At 49.4% G+C, this 16,090-nt stretch overlaps 2 protein-coding genes across 2 annotated transcripts; both read left to right on the forward strand.

Annotated features, from left to right (window-relative positions):
• The first annotated feature begins 74 nt into the window (after window positions 1-74).
• TXNDC12 (thioredoxin domain containing 12) lies at window positions 75-11,305 on the forward strand. The gene is made up of 7 exons (XM_066325491.1): window positions 75-256; window positions 2,963-3,023; window positions 8,676-8,728; window positions 9,218-9,291; window positions 9,839-9,908; window positions 9,998-10,081; window positions 10,487-11,305. Exons 1-7 carry the CDS (start codon window positions 166-168, stop codon window positions 10,564-10,566), a joined length of 513 nt encoding a protein of 170 aa, XP_066181588.1. The 5' UTR covers window positions 75-165; the 3' UTR covers window positions 10,567-11,305.
• On the forward strand, window positions 5,490-7,153 carry KTI12 (KTI12 chromatin associated homolog). Its single transcript, XM_066325490.1, has one exon. The coding sequence runs from the start codon at window positions 5,566-5,568 to the stop codon at window positions 6,286-6,288; it is 723 nt and encodes a 240-aa protein (XP_066181587.1). The 5' UTR covers window positions 5,490-5,565; the 3' UTR covers window positions 6,289-7,153.
• Window positions 11,306-16,090: the final 4,785 nt, after the last annotated feature.

Raw genomic sequence — 16,090 nt, forward strand, 5'->3', positions numbered from 1 at the left:
CGGCACTCCCGGGCCGGGCCGTGAGGGCGGCGCGCCGCCCACATCCGCCACACATCACTTCCTGGGCTTTAAAAAACGGGGAAAAAAAAAATCCGGCTAAGCGGGTCCTGTCCTGACCGAGCTCCGGGACCGTAGCCGGGTGCCGCCGCTACTCGCGCCCACACCATGAAGGCTCAGCCTGCGACAGCCTCCGTCCTCTGCCTGTGCCTGGTGCTGGCGGCCTGCGCCGCCTCGGCCGCGGGAGGGCTCGGAAAGGGTCAGACAAACGCTTTCTTGGGGCTTTCCCCAACTCGTGTCCCCGCTGGGGGCGGGTGCGGTCCCCTCAGCCCGCGGGGGCGGCCGGGCGGGGGCCGAGGGCGCAGTTCGGGGCTCCGGAGGCGCGGGGGCTCCGCGGGGCGTCCGCCGCCGTGCTGGGGTCTGCCTGCAGGCTGCTGAGGGCTCGGCGGGGAGCGGCCCCTCGCTGCCCCTCGCTGCCCCACTGCCCGGCCTCCTGGCAGGCCGTGCATGGCCTTCCCCTGCCCTGGTCACCGCTTCTCACCTCGCTCCTGGCTTGCCCAGCCTCTGGTCTGAGTTTAGTTACCGTGTCTAAGAGCCCGCTTCACCCGGGGCCTCAGCTTCACCCCGGAGGTGGCCGTGCCGTAGAGGTAAATCTCCTCCTCACGGCTGGTTGTAACCAATTTGATCGATGACAGCAAAGCCGTGGTGTGGATCCCAGCCAGCCGTTCGCCCTTTAATTCCCCAGATGACTTTCATTCAAAAGATATACTCCGTGATGTGTCTGGGCAATGCTTTTAAAAACACACCGAAGCTCGCCACGAAGCGGGGTTCGTTTTAAATATAGAAAAGCTTTTGGAAAGTGTTTCCCAGCTAGAACAATAGAAGGTTTTCCCTGTTTTAACATTTTGGCCTTTGACTGAAGTAGCTGACGTGTCAGTGTTCTGGGCAAACGTGACTTGTGCTGGTCCGGCTGGGTTTTGCCCTGGGATGCTGGTCCAGCTGGGTTTTGCCCTGGGATGCTGGTCCAGCTCTGTTTTGCCCTGGGATGCTGGTCCAGCTGTGTTTTGCCCTGGGATGCTGGTCCAGCTGTGTTTTGCCCTGGATTGCTGGTCCAGCTGTGTTTTGCCCTGGATTGCTGGTCCAGCTGTGTTTTGCCCTGGGATGCTGGTCCAGCTGTGTTTTGCCCTGGGATGCTGGTCCAGCTGGGTTTTGCCCTGGGGTGCTGGTCCAGCTGGGTTTTACCCTGGGATGCTGGTCCGGCTGTGTTTTGCCCTGGGATGCTGGTCCAGCTGGGTTTTGCCCTGGGGTGCTGGTCCAGCTGTGTTTTGCCCTGGGGTGCTGGTCCAGCTGTGTTTTGCCCTGGATTGCTGGTCCAGCTGGGTTTTGCCCTGGGATGCTGGTCCAGCTGGGTTTTGCCCTGGGATGCTGGTCCAGCTGTGTTTTACCCTGGATTTCTGGTCCAGCTGTGTTTTACCCTGGGGTGCTGGTCCAGCTGGGTTTTGCCCTGGGGTGCTGGTCCAGCTGGGTTTTGCCCTGGGGTGCTGGTCCAGCTGGGTTTTACCCTGGGATGCTGGTCCAGCTGGGTTTTGCCCTGGGGTGCTGGTCCAGCTGGGTTTTGCCCTGGGATGCTGGTCCAGCTGGGTTTTACCCTGGGATGCTGGTCCAGCTGGGTTTTGCCCTGGGATGCTGGTCCAGCTGTGTTTTGCCCTGGGGTGCTGGGCTCGGATAAACACCCGTAGCCGTGTGTCCGAGGCTGCCTCGGCAGCTGCCGTGGGGTGGGAGCGAACGGGGGCGAGGTGTCCCCGCCCTGTGACGAGCTCGTCTGTTTGATGTCTTGCATCACTTATGTCCCTATCAGTTGCTCACATCAGCAGAGATCAGGTAACACAAACATTGTGCCGCTGTCCTCACCTCCCGGATGCTGAACTGAGGTCTCTCGAGGACTCGCTGGCGCTGTTTTAGGCTTTCTCCAGCTTCTTTGCCGTAGTTGTCTGCTGGAGACGATGTCCACTTTCCCCTGTGTCAGCACTGGGCAGTCCGTGGCTCCTGATCTCTGTGTAGCTCCCAAAATCTGCTTCCCGCAGCACCTTGGGCATGGCGGGTTCCTGACTAGTGTGAAGCCTTAGGGATGGGAAGGCACAAACTCATGTTTGGCCACCCAGAACAGTAATTGTTAATTACTGGAACCAAAGACCTCTGAGGAGGTGTTTCAAGAGAGTTCCTCTTTGTACAGCTCCTGGATCTCCTTCATCTAAGCTCTCCAGGTGGCTTTTGGCCATGTGCTGTGTTGGTTACTAAAAAACACCCAACCCTGGCAGTCTTTGCTTTGCAGCTGTTAAACATACACTGACTCACTCCTAAGCCAATTGACATAACAAGACTTGTTATCTGGATGCCAGATAAAATAGTTCCTGCTTCATTCAGCCACTGTGACACTCAGAAATCTGTGTAATGGTGACCTTTCTCACTCTTCCCTGATATTATCGTCAGCAGGAATACTTAGCATAATAGTTTTACAGCAATTAATGATCAACTAATGAGTATGTTGGCCTAGAAATTTTCAAGTTTCAGTTTAGTTCACCTTCAGTGGGATTTAGGAAGCCAAATGCTGACATGTTTAATTTGCCATTCATCAGATAATAAATGTTCACAGATTGAAAAAGAACGGAGAATAATCAGAAGGCACTTCAATTTTAATATCTGTTTGGGGGGGGTTTTAGTGTCATTTACATATATATATATAGAAATATTCATGAGCATGGTATGTTCCTGTTAATTAATTTCAGTGGGATTCTTCACACAACTGTGTGGGCTGTATTTGCAGAAATCTTTCCAGAAGTGGGGCTATAGTTGGCTTTTAAAAAAGAATATAAAACCAGATGAAAATACTCTCGAGGGTTGGGCTGTTTTCCTCTGTTAGCTGACGTTAAATTATGCAGTATTTATAAACCCTTCTCTCTGGCAGGTTTTGGAGATCATATTCATTGGAGAACACTAGAAGATGGGAAGAAAGAGGCAGCAGCCAGGTATGTTTGTTAGTTTTTTAAATACAGAAATTTGTCTCCAGAAGCATTCACAAAGGTTCTATTTCGGCCCTAAATTTAACCACAGAAAAGAGTATCTATTAACAAAAGTGAGGGTGGTTTAGGAGACTCTTCAGATCCTTATAGTTTATTGGAGAGGAAATGCAGAACTTTGTTAGATTTGCCAAGGCACCACCTAGGTTTAATCACTGCAGTCTAATTAATTGATTGAAGCCCTAGCATGTCTTTAAAACAAGAAAATAATTATTTATCACAGTAAAGAAGGAGATGGTTCTCAAACACACAAATGCAAGTGTAAGTGGTGCTTAATGCCTTTAAACTCAGCAATGCTAAGAGCTTCCCTAAAATTCCCTGTGCCTGTAGAGATGAGGCCTCAGCATGTGGTATTTTGTTTCCATCTGCAGCAAAAATCTGGGAGTTTAAAACTGTAGTGAACTGACAGAACCTGGTTTGGGCTAAGCTTAAATTCTAAAAAGAACACTGTCTACGAAAAATGACATCTTGGCTATTTTTTTTTTCTCAGAGTTTTTTTCTGCTTCTTGTTAAAATGCAAGAAAGGGAATGGCATGCTTATAAATTCTACTTGTACTTTAACTTTGTAACCTAGATCTGACAATGCTGACATGAGCAGAAATTGCTCATGCCTTCCAGGTTTGCTGTTTAATTTAGCTCTGCTCTCAAACTGATCCATCTGGCAAGTTCTACACTCCAGTGCAGACATTGAATTAACCCAGATGGTACACTTCAGAAGTCTTACAGGTTTTTATAACTTGATACTTTAGCACTTTGGGGAAAAAAAAAAAAAAAGAAAAAAGCAGGCGATTTCAGTATTTACAGTTATTATTGTAGCATTGCTTTGCAATGCAGCAGAGGAAGCTTTGAAATGAGTCAGAGGAGGGCAGGAGGGATGGCAAGGTCTGAGCTCTCAGGTTTGGGCAGGATTAGTGTTCCTGTTCAAAAAGACCCTGCAGCCAGGGATGGGGTGGGTGTGAACCAAACTCTCTCCTTTTATTGCTGATGCACAGATCTGCTCGCTGATTTGAGTGCAGGGGTGAGGAACTGGGCAGCATTTGAGCGTTACTGCATTGAAGGACTGGGAGAAACTACTAGTAGCAAAGAAAATACAAACGTAAAAAAATTACAATTATCTTCTCAGTCCGACCATGAATCAGGAGATAAAAAATTACACTAAATCATCTGGGATGCATCGAGATGCACCAAGAGCGGGTGGTCTAGGAAGTTTCACACGTTCGATCTCAATTCTGTAAAGTGTGTGGGACGCTGGGGAGTTCTCGGGTTTGAGTTCGCAGCGGGCGAGGGCGCGGTCCCGTCCTTGCAGGCGCTGCTGCGATGTCGTTTTGGAGCGGGCCGGGGCCGGGCCGTGCCGGGCGGGGCCTGTCCCGGGCCGTGCCTGTCCCGGGCGGGGCCTGTCCCGGGCCGTGCCTGTCCCGGGCCGTGCCTGTCCCGGGCCGTGCCTGTCCCGGGCGGGGCCTGTCCCGGGCGGTGCCGTGCCGGGCCGTGCCTGTCCCGGGCCGTGCCTGTCCCGGGCGGGGCCTGTCCCGGGCGGGGCCTGTCCCGGGCGGGGCCTGTCCCGGGCCGTGCCTGTCCCGGGCGGGGCCTGTCCCGGGCGGGGCCTGTCCCGGGCCGTGCCTGTCCCGGGCCGTGCCTGTCCCGGGCCGTGCCTGTCCCGGGCCGTGCCTGTCCCGGGCGGGGCCTGTCCCGGGCGGGGCCTGTCCCGGGCGGGGCCTGTCCCGGGCCGTGCCTGTCCCGGGCCGTGCCTGTCCCGGGCGGGGCCTGTCCCGGGCGGGGCCTGTCCCGGGCGGGGCCTGTCCCGGGCCGTGCCTGTCCCGGGCCGTGCCTGTCCCGGGCGGGGCCTGTCCCGGGCCGTGCCTGTCCCGGGCCGTGCCTGTCCCGGGCCGTGCCTGTCCCGGGCGGGGCCTGTCCCGGGCCGTGCCTGTCCCGGGCGGGGCCTGTCCCGGGCGGGGCCTGTCCCGGGCCGTGCCTGTCCCGGGCGGGGCCTGTCCCGGGCCGTGCCTGTCCCGGGCGGGGCCTGTCCCGGGCGGGGCCTGTCACGGGCGGGGCCTGTCCCGGGCCGTGCCTGTCCCGGGCCGTGCCTGTCCCGGGCGGGGCCTGTCCCGGGCGGGGCCTGTCCCGGGCCGTGCCTGTCCCGGGCCGTGCCTGTCCCGGGCCGTGCCTGTCCCGGGCGGGGCCTGTCCCGGGCGGGGCCTGTCCCGGGCCGTGCCTGTCCGGGCGGGGCCTGTCCCGGGCCGTGCCTGTCCCGGGCGGGGCCTGTCCCGGGCGGGGCCTGTCCCGGGCCGTGCCTGTCCCGGGCGGGGCCTGTCCCGGGCCGTGCCTGTCCCGGGCGGGGCCTGTCCCGGGCGGGGCCTGTCCCGGGCGGGGCCTGTCCCGGGCCGTGCCTGTCCCGGGCGGGGCCTGTCCCGGGCGGGGCCTGTCCCGGCTCTGGGCGTGTGTTCCCGGCGGAAGCAGTCGCTGCACGTCCGGGTCGGCTGCCGGCGCTGGGGCGATGCCGCTGGTGGTGCTGTGCGGGCGGCCGGGCAGCGGCAAGAGCCGGCGGGCGGCCGAGCTGCGGGACGCGCTGGGCGGCCCCGAGCGGCCGGCGCACGTCGTCACCGAGGCGGAGGGCGGCCGGGCGGCGCTGCGGGCCGAGGTGGAGCGGCGGCTGAGCCGGCGGGACGTGGTCATCGTGGACGCGGGCAACGAGCTGCGGAGCATCCGCTACGAGCTGTACTGCGCGGCGCGGCAGGCGGGCACGCCGCGCTGCCTCCTGCACTGCGCCGGCGGCGGCGGCGGCCCCGACGAGCCGCCCTTCGAGGAGCCCGACCCGAGCTGCCGCTGGGACCGGCCGCTGTTCGCCGTGAGCGGGGAGGAGCCGCTGCCGCTGGGCGCCATCCGCGCCGCGCTGTTCGAGGCCGCGCCGCCGCCGCCGCACCGCGCCACCCGCACGCAGCCGCTGCAGTCCTGCTCCTTCCTGCAGCAGCTGCACCGCGTCACCCAGGACGTGCTGGCCGCCGTGCTGGCCGCGCAGGGCAGCGGGGCGCAGCCCGGGGACACCATCCGCGTCCCCGGCCTGCCCGAGGGGCTGGTGCTGAGCCGGCCCGTCAGCCTGGCCGAGCTGAGCCGGCTGCGGAGGCAGTTCATCAGCTACACCAAGATGCAGCCCAGCGATGAAAACCTGCCCCGGCTGGCCAGCATGTTCCTGCAGTACCTTAGCCGCAGCATCCGGTGAGGTGTCGCCTCTGCCGCTCGGCGGTGGCTGCGGTCCGGCCCCGAAGTGCTCGGAGCGGGAGCGGTGTGCCTGCGATCGCGGCTCGGATCACTTGGCAGCGGCGCTGAGAAGCTGGGCGCCGTGTCCCTGCAGCAGCCGAGGCAGCCGCATCCCAGGGGGATCTCTAGGGAAGCAGTTCCTCACCCCTGCCTTCTCCCCACTGGCCTCTTGCAGAAAGCAGAGCTGCTGGTGCATCCCCAAGCAAGTGAAGTCTCCTGTGGAGACACAAACCCCAGCAATCAAATAGTGTGATGTGAAAGTGTGAAAGGCGATGACTGTAGGGAAAAGTTTTCCTTCCGCGTTGGCATGTGTTTGCCTGGAATAAGAAGTTTGTTTTTCCAGAGCTGCCTCCAGATAATGTCAAATTGCAGAAGAGACTTCAGGTCCAGAACTGGAACAGGCTGTATTTTTAGGATGTGACTGTTAAAAAAAAAAATCTGACTGAGCCCAAGAGAGATTTTCAACTCTACGCTGCAAAAGGGTGCTGGCTTAACAAACTCAAACTTCTCTGTTTCAGGTCTAATAATAAAATGTGTGCCTTAAATGGAGTAAAATCTTAATTTACCTGCGGGACTAACTTGGGCATGTCTTTTTTTCTTCAAGGCCATCATACACCCTTAGAAACACAAGTTGCTTAAGAATGAGTGCTGTCATAGAAAAAATGAGCTAAAATGACAGTGTCTGTTCTGTGTGAAACTCATGAATCTGTACTGGCTGTGATGGGTAGCTGAGTTTCCAATAATTTTGGGTACAGCTTATATAAACTTCTCACTTTCTGGTGGATGCTTCATTCTTTATTCTAATAAATGGTGGATTTTGGTTTTAATTTTGCGTGTAGAGTGGTGCTCACTGTGATGAAATGATGAAGTGGGGCAGGAAGGGTTACTTCAATTACAGTGTCTGTCTGTCTGTCTGACACACCAGCTGCTAAGGGGCTTTATGCACTGCAGAACTGAGAAATGACTACAAAAATGTTTTTAGGTAAACAAGTTTATCTTATCAGTCAAAACAAAAAGAACAGAGCTGAGAAAACACATAAATTATCTCAAACCTTTGAGTTCTCACTGACTAAGAGTTGATATTTCAAGGATGTGAGCACTTTCATTTAAGATCTGCTTTTAAAATTTCTCTTTAGAAGGTGCATGGCACTGCTGACCACCAGATGATCTTTCACTGATCCTTGATGATAAGAACAATCTTAAAACCAGTCTTAAATCAGTCTCTCCTCAAGAAAGAATCAAAATAATTTTGAACTCTATAGAAACAATGAAAAGAAGTGGTTTTTCATGGGAAAACCAGAGAGAGGGCACTGATGAGATGCAAACTTTACTAGGGAAATGTGTCTTCTTGCTCCTTACTGCAAACAGATATAAAGTTGATGACATATTGGTTAATTACAGGTTGCAGATATGTGTTTGAGCAATTCTAAATGTTAATGGCTTCCTTTCTACCCTTTCCTCATTCTACAGTTCATTACTGAACACTGCTGAGTAGAGATTTCCTGCCTACTTACAGCTAAAGAAAAACTCATACCTCATTTCTGCAAGTAATTAATGTTGTTGTGTGCAAAGGTGTTAATAATTCACGTGAATGAAAATTTGACTTTATTTTTACCCCCTCATATGGTGCAGAGTTTACAGTCATAGAAAGCTTACAGTTTGCTTTGCTTGGCATATCCTGAAAGAAGTCTCCATGTAGGATGTTTTCTCCAGATTCCTTCTCTCTTTCACCTAGTTTTAGGCTGGTTTTACTCTTCTGGAAACCGTATTGTTATTATATGGAAACTTAACCTCTGGGTAGCATAGCTAGTAAAGGTAAAACGAGTTATTTGGAAAGAGTGAAGCCAAAAACAACTTTGGTTTTTTTTTTTTTTTGTGTTGCACTTTATTTAGGCTGCAGTTCTTCACAGACCCCCTCTCTTTCTTAGCCTTGGTACCGGACACATCCATCACAATGAGTTTCAGCATACAAATGTGTAGGAAACCATACAGGCAGCCAAAGGGTTAGCTGGGTTGAAAATCCGTCCTGAGATCTCTCATGCAGCTGCTGTCATTAACCATTTCCAGTAATCCAGGAAAAAAAAGCATGATCAGTTGTGTATCTGAGAAATTTAAACTAATAAGGGAAAGTCTCTTCCTCTACACAAGCAGTTACTGGCTGGCAGCTGTAATAAATTATTATATTATGCATTTTAAGATTGGGAAAACTTTTTGTAAGACAATCTTATAGCACCACATAATCTCTTTACATCTGATTTGCTTCCCATTACATTTAGCCTTTGAGAAAAGCTTGACTGTTAAACTGTATGTGTGATAGAATTTCTTTGACGATTTTCTTCTTTTTGTTAGTGGTTTGCCTCTTATGGTTATCATCCACAAGTCCTGGTGTGGAGCTTGCAAAGGTAAGTGCATTGAATACTAGAGCTTGCTGAGATTTCTTAGTTAGCCTTTGTATAGAAATCATGTAGCCATGAGAAATACAAACTTTGCACCCCAAAGGTTATTTATATTTCATTAAGAGTGGCACTATATGGCAGTGCCATGGCAAACAGACAAGCTGGGTGTATGGCTATGCCTTAAAGGAAGGTAGTTGAGTGGGAGTGGTGGTTTACAGCAGGATTTCTGCTTCTGCTGCCCTGGATCAAATATAACCAGCTCTGTTTGTTGGGCTGGCTTCAGCCCGTGGCTGCCAAACAAGAATTGCTTCAGGTGCCTCCTGTTCTGAGCCTGGCTGGAATGGTTGGATACAGATACTCCGTTTACTCACTGCTTATTGGAAAGTGCCGCCTCTCCAGAGGGAGGGATGAAATGGAGATTTTGATACTGACCTGAAGACCTGAAATATTTACCCTGTTTTTATTTACCTCTTATTTTTATTTTTTTTTCTTTAGCTTTAAAGCCAAAGTTTGCTGAATCCAAGGAGATCTCTGAACTTGCCCATAATTTTGTTATGGTCAACCTTGAGGTAGGCTGCCTTCTGCTCTGTATCCGTGTTCTGCCAAGTAATGGAGCATTTGGAATCTGACTCAACTGGTTGTATCCTGTTTTCTGTACATCCTAAATCCTGCACTCCTGAATAGGCATTCAGGATTGATTGATAGAGCGCATTGTTTTAAAAAGACTTTTTTTCCAGTCTGGTTGTTTTAATTGTGTTTATAAACCTGGCTCTCTGCCATTGTCTCTTTAATGGTTTGTACCTTGTGTGAATCAGTTTCCACAAGAGAGGAATTTATGTTCATTCTCTCAGTACATAAGCATTCCTACACCAGAGTGGGGTGGGTAATACAAGTTGACAGACCAGAAAAAATGATATTATTTTCACAAATTATACTTACGTAGGTAAAAGCAGCTTTCTTTCCTTTGAGGAGACTGCAGTTACTTAGCATCTCTTCAATACATAAGTTGCTGAGGGTAGAAGGAATCTGAAGGCAGTAACTTCCTTCTGTAAAGGGCAGCATGTTTTGTTAGATGTCTTGCTGATATCTTTCCTCTCTCCTGCCTTGCTGTGGTAGGATGATGAAGAGCCAAAGGATGAAGCCTTTAGTCCTGATGGAGGTTACATCCCCAGAATCCTTTTCATGGGTAAGGCATCCACAGCTGTTGTGTCCTTTCACAGCACTGGGTTCTTACTGTTTCCATCTAAGTTTCCTGCTGCAATTCTTATTTCACAGACCCCAGTGGAAAAGTCCATCCAGAAATCATAAATGAGAGAGGAAACCCCAGCTACAAGTATTTTTATACCAATGCTGATCAAGGTATGTGCCAAGTCATTTGAAGTGCATTTTTAGCGAGGTGAGGCTTTGGCAGTGGAGAGAAATGATGTTACTTTTAAGTATAACTGGGAGTGCTTAGATACAGTGTGAGTGAGTGATTCTCTAATGCCTCCAAAACCATATTTAGAATCATTATTCATCTTAATACCTACAAAAAGTCTGTAGGACCTAATTTTGTCTCCAATTCTGGCATGGGAAATCATGGAATTTGCATGCTCCATCCACACATAGTTGGGAAAAGGGTGCAGGACTGGGTGCTTTTCTAACAGATTAATCTAAATAGATCTACATTTTATAACTGTTGTTTTAAAACACCTTCATTACCAGTTCACCTTGATGTTTTCACCCTGAGATTAATAATTGGTATCTCTCTGTGTAATCTTCCAGTTGTCCAAGGGATGAAGGAGGCCCAGGAGAAGCTGACAGGTGATGCTTTCAAACAAAAGCACCTGGGAGATGAACTATAATGAATACACTGAATGATACGTTTTCATCACTTCAGAACTAAGAGGAAATGATTAAACAGACAAAGAATGTAGATGCACTGAAGGGACATAATTCCCCTGTCAACAATGTTAGGTTAAACCCTGTTTGGAGTTCACACACACACACACACAACAGTTACAGTGTTTTCTCTGCCCGGCAGTTTGCACTGTGGTGGTTCTTTGCAACTGGGTAATGTGCAAACACATCTCTGTAATATTTGGTGTTAAAAGGGAGGTGTGTAAGGAAAACACCATTTGAGAACAATGGGATGGGAAAAACTAGAAGTAGCCATCATTCTGACACTAATCAGGGTTGAATCTCTCTTTTCTCACTGGTAATATGTGATCCCATAGTTTTTACTGGGCATTCCCATCACTGGGGCATGTTCCTGGGCCAGTTGTTTTCTAGATATCCACAACCATGAATTCTGCCACTACACCAAGAATACATTTCATGAATGTCCAAGTAGCATGTGACTTACCAGCTCTGCAAATGTATTTTTGTGTAAAACTGTGTGATTCATCTTTATTTGCCTTTGGGCAGAAATTTAACTTTTTCCTCATACACTCACCTTTTGATTGTTCCATCAAGTGAGGGTGGGTTATGTTGAAGCTTTACGGGGTTTCCCCTTTTATTTGAATGTTTTTGGCGAATGCCTTGCCATCACATTGTACTGTATTTTTGTACCAGGGTGAAAAAATTAAACCTTTTTAAACATAAGCCTGCAGAGAGTATTTTGTGGTGAAGGGTGTAGCTTTACATTTTTAAGCACGGGGTGGGGTCTGTTTTTGTTTGTGTGGCAGTGGTTATTAATGTTGACTGTCACAACGGAAGGTTTCTCCTTTTTATAATTAGAGTACATCATTTGTCTTTTCATACAATTGCAATTAAGCTGTTCTTACAGTACCCACACTGTTGAAGGCAATGTGTTTATTCACTGGAACTGAAGAGAAGAATAGAGGGGAGTAAAATCACCTCTCTTGCCCTGCTGGGGACACTTTTTCTAATGCAGCCCAGAGTGCTGTGGGCTTCTTTGTCATGTGAGTGCATTGCTGGCTCGTGGTCAGCTTGTTCTGCACCTGGATTCCCAGATTCCCCTGTGCACCAAAACAGATTTCCAGACTCTCCTGAAGCACAGGTTGTTCCTCCCCAGTTGAGGGACTTTGGATTTCCTTTTCTTGAGCCTCCTGACAGCCCTCTCTGCCCATTTCTCCAGCCTGTTGAGGTCCTCGGTGGCAGCACAACCACTGTTACCTGGATATCAGCTCCTCTCCCCAGCTTTCTGTCATCTCCAGTTTGCTCAGTTAGGTCAAAAAGTATCAACCCAGGGTACTCCACTAATGATGAGCCCACCTCAACCCAGCTGTTCTGCCAGTTTTCCATCCATCTCACTGCCCATTTATTTAGGTTGTACTTCATCAGTTTGTCTGTGGGGATGCTTTGGGAGACAGTGTTGAAAGCCAAAATAAACACCACCTTCTGCTCTCCCCTCAGCCAGCAAATAAGTCGCCTCAAGCAAAAACTCCTGTCCAAAAGACACTTGCCATAGCTTCCCATAACAAACATGGAGATCATTTTCTATAGGTACTTTTTGAAGAGCCATCTGAGGACATTAGGTGGGGAAAATTGTTTATACAATAAACCAAACATGTCTACTGAGTCTGTTTTTACTGTTCGGCAGCCTTAGGTCTGTCTAAGGAATTTTAGGCACCAAAACTCAAATGGGTATTAAAAGACAAGGACTCAGTGAAATTAATGGGATTATTGCACATTGCAATTACCCTGCTCAGCTGCTAATAGTTACTCTACAGGCTTACATTCTCTGCTTCTCTTGCAAATTGTCTAATAAATTAACAATGGAATTGAACTCAGCAGCTACTCTCAAGTCATATCAGCCTCAAAGTAAATCTGTATAAGCCTTAAAAAAGGATTTGTGTTGTGCAAAATATTCCTTTTTTCCCCAGCTCTAGCAGCTGATCAAATTAAAAAAGTTCCTTCTGGTGCTAATTTTATTTAGAGCTTTAGTTTGACATGACTGAAAAATCTCTGCTATGTCTTTTTTCCTTGCCACCAGGGGGAGGACTCTGCGTGTTCATTTGGGAGAGGATTCAACAAACCGTAATTAAAAAACAATCTCATGCAAATTAGCAGGGTGCTGTGGGTTTCCATGCATGGTTTTGCAGCGGCTCTGCCCTGCTCTTATCTCTGCAGTGTAGCTGCAGCCTGTGGGATGTACATCAAGTGTCCCTTTCTTTGCAAAATGCTCTGATGCCTGAAGCAATGTGGCCTCAAAGTAATTTTTAGAAAGTTCTTCATCCACAGACATCTCCCTTCAGTGGCAGGTATGGGCAATGTGCTTCATCCTTTACAGTTAAAACCACCCTGATTCAAAATTATTCCTCCTTCACGTCTTCTCTCACTCATCTCCTCTCCTTAGCACTCCATGCCTTCCAGACTTAGTACTTTGGAAGGAAAAAATTACTTCATGTCCCTTTTTCCTTTGTTCTTCAGCTGCCTTCTTTCTCTCTAATGCCTTCTACCCTCTGTATGCTCAGACACGGTGAGCTGGTACAGCTTCCCTGCCCTCTCTTCCATTTGCTCTTTTCTAGACCAGGCTTTTGTCCTCTGTAGCAGGATGGAGCTTGGCACTTGCTGGCCTGCTTGGTGTCAGCTGGGGTCTCAGCAGAATATAATTTATGTGCTGTCACAGCTTGATTTCTAGAGATAACTGGTTGGCTTGTGTGAGAGCTGTCTCACATCTCTGGATTACAGGGTGAACCTACTTTTGATCTGCCACTGAAGTATTTTTCTCTTTCCTACCTGTTAGTTTTATACATGGACATTTTGTTGCTATCTCCTACTGCAGCTTCTTTACATCCCTCTTTATAATCTTGAAGAGGTGGTACAGACGGTTGGCACCTTCTTTAGTGCAGAGGGATCCAGCCAGCAGTTGATTTTTGTGTGTTGTGTGACTTTATGCTCAGAGGCAAGTCCCCAGGGCTTAGAGAAGCTGCTTGCAGGTCAGTGTTTCCTGTGGCTGTGTTTGAAGTTAATGTTACACTGCAGCACTGCTCAGTAACCAGGGCCTCAGATTGGTTTGCCCCCATCAGCTTTATTTCGTGTGCTGCCCATCTGTCTGTGGCTTGCAGTAACTTACATGATCACTTCTTCAGATGCATCTAGAAATCCCCTTGGATTCTCAGCTTCTCCTTCTATGGTGATAAAAAACCCAAAGACACTTCAAAATTCTTAGTATAGACCCAGAGAACTGCCAGGTCGAATCAATCTCATGTAAGCAAACATGCTGTCAGTTCCCTTTCTGCAAGAGACAACCTACAGAGAAAAAAAAAAAAAACACCCCAAATTAATTAGGGAGTGCCTGGATTGCAGCTCCCATCTGGCTGCCTGGGAGCAGAGGTTGCTTTGTGCACCTGAGGCTGGACAGACTTTAAGGAAGTGTCAGCTGGAGGCTTGGGGAACCTTTCCTTTGCCATGTTTAGCAGCAGGGAACAAAAATGCTACAACCAAGAATGCCTGCATGGCCAGAGTGTCCCATCTGTCATCCTGGCATGCTGAGTTTAGGAGTCATTTACTTCAAACACACTTTTGTCCCCGTGGCTGTCTGCTTGCCACCATGTCCAGCCTGTATCAAACTGCTAATGAGCTTCGTTCACTCAGAGCTTGCTTAGAGCTCCTCTAATGAACACCTCTGAAGTGAAATATTATTAAACCCCTATGAATATGAGGTGATATGAATATATTGTTGGAGGTGATGAAGCTTCTCTTAACTTTTGGCAAGAGGAGAGGTATTTGCATTTATGTTGTGCTGTGATATTTATTTGCAGCTGACCTGGTATTATGCCTGCTTGGGTTTGCCGTGCCAGGAGAACCACTCCAGGGTTATTCCTTGACAGCTGTTGCTATAGGTAGATCTAAACTGGAGGCCTGAGGATGGAGATTCAGAAAGCAATAAAGATGGAATTACTCTGAGCAGAGCTCTCTCCAGAGAGAGGGATGAAAAGGGGAAGTCTCTGCAAATCCAGGCTCATTTCAAAGACAGCGAAGCTGAAGATGAAATTTCTCTTAAAGGTTGCATCCCCTTTCCAGACAGCTGTGTAAGTTGTCTTTGGCACTGACTGGAGAGGGAAGGTACCTGCCTGCAGGGAACAAGGAAATAATAATTAAGGTCTCTCTAAATGTTAAAAGTCACTTTGTCTCAAAACTATTTGGCATATTAACCCGTTCCCACTTTCTTCCTTGAAGAAACAGGTGCTGATTTGTTAAGCAGTTAGTCAAATAATCTCAGTTTGCTTTTCCTCTCAAAGTTTGTCTAGACTAAGGTGTGGCTGTGCACAGTTCCCAGGCCTGCCATTGTCCAGGGAGCACCACTCCTGCCATTGCAGCACCAACCTGGTGCCACCACGTCAGCACCATCTGAGGAGGAGGAATCTTCAGTGGCAAGTGCCAGCCAGCCCCTGTGACCTGTCACAGGCAGTGGGAGCAGGGACCAAAACTGGAGTGATCCTCTCCAAGCTGTGAAAAATGTCATGGCACTGTTTTGTGATGGCAAAAATCTGCAGTAAGTTCCTTTGATTATGGACAAAAAAAAAAAAAGACATAGAGACCCCAAACTTCTCAGCTCACAACTGTGCTGGAAGCAGGGACTGGCTGACCTGTGCTAGCAGCATTCCAGGTTCTGATTCAGAACAGTGAGAGAGGCTGTTACACACCAACCACCCCGTGCTGGCTCTCATCCCAGCGTGGAGCAGAGGCATCAGGGAACGTGCAGGGAGCAGCCAGGATGTGGGAGCAGGCAGGATTTGGGAAGCAGGCAGGATCTGGGAGGCAACTGGCAATGTACAACCTGGGCATGGGATCTTAAGTGGGTGAGTGCTGCTCCCGTGTTCTGTTTTCCTCCAGCCAACACAGGAATCTTCTTTCCCACGTCTCTGCTGTGATGTGGGAAGTTTCCTGGAGTTTCCACCCTCTCAAAAGGTCATGATCCCATTGTTGCCACTCCAAGTCGGGGCAAGGGAGGAGCTGGAGCTGGCTGAAAGGGCAGGAGTGTGCAGACTGAGTTTGGCGAAGGCTGTAGGTAACTGGCTGCTGATTAGAGTTTATTTGCTGGTATACACTCATTTTTGGACCATTTGGCATAGGCACAGCATGAAGTAGGTAGATGTGCTGCAGCACTATTAATTGATAAGAACTGCAGATGTTCTCATGCTTTTTGAGAGTGCTTCAGGTCACAACATAACATGCTGTGCATGAAAGAAGCTGCACTGGCAGCAGCCAAATTTCGATGTCACTTTATTGTGCTGTTTCTGATATTATGAACAGCGCTCAAAGAGCCATTTGTGAGGATTTGGGTGCATTAGCCCTGTTAAAGGGAATGAAATTCACTTCACAGCATGCTCTTTATTTCTCACTGAAGTGGAGAAGCACCTGGGTGAGTGCTGCCTATTCAAACAAGAAGGATTTTGTTTGTGGGTGTCCTGTTTTTAC

This window comes from Sylvia atricapilla, chromosome 9 (genome assembly GCF_009819655.1).
Source record: "Sylvia atricapilla isolate bSylAtr1 chromosome 9, bSylAtr1.pri, whole genome shotgun sequence".
NCBI classification, from domain to species: Eukaryota; Metazoa; Chordata; class Aves; order Passeriformes; family Sylviidae; genus Sylvia; species Sylvia atricapilla.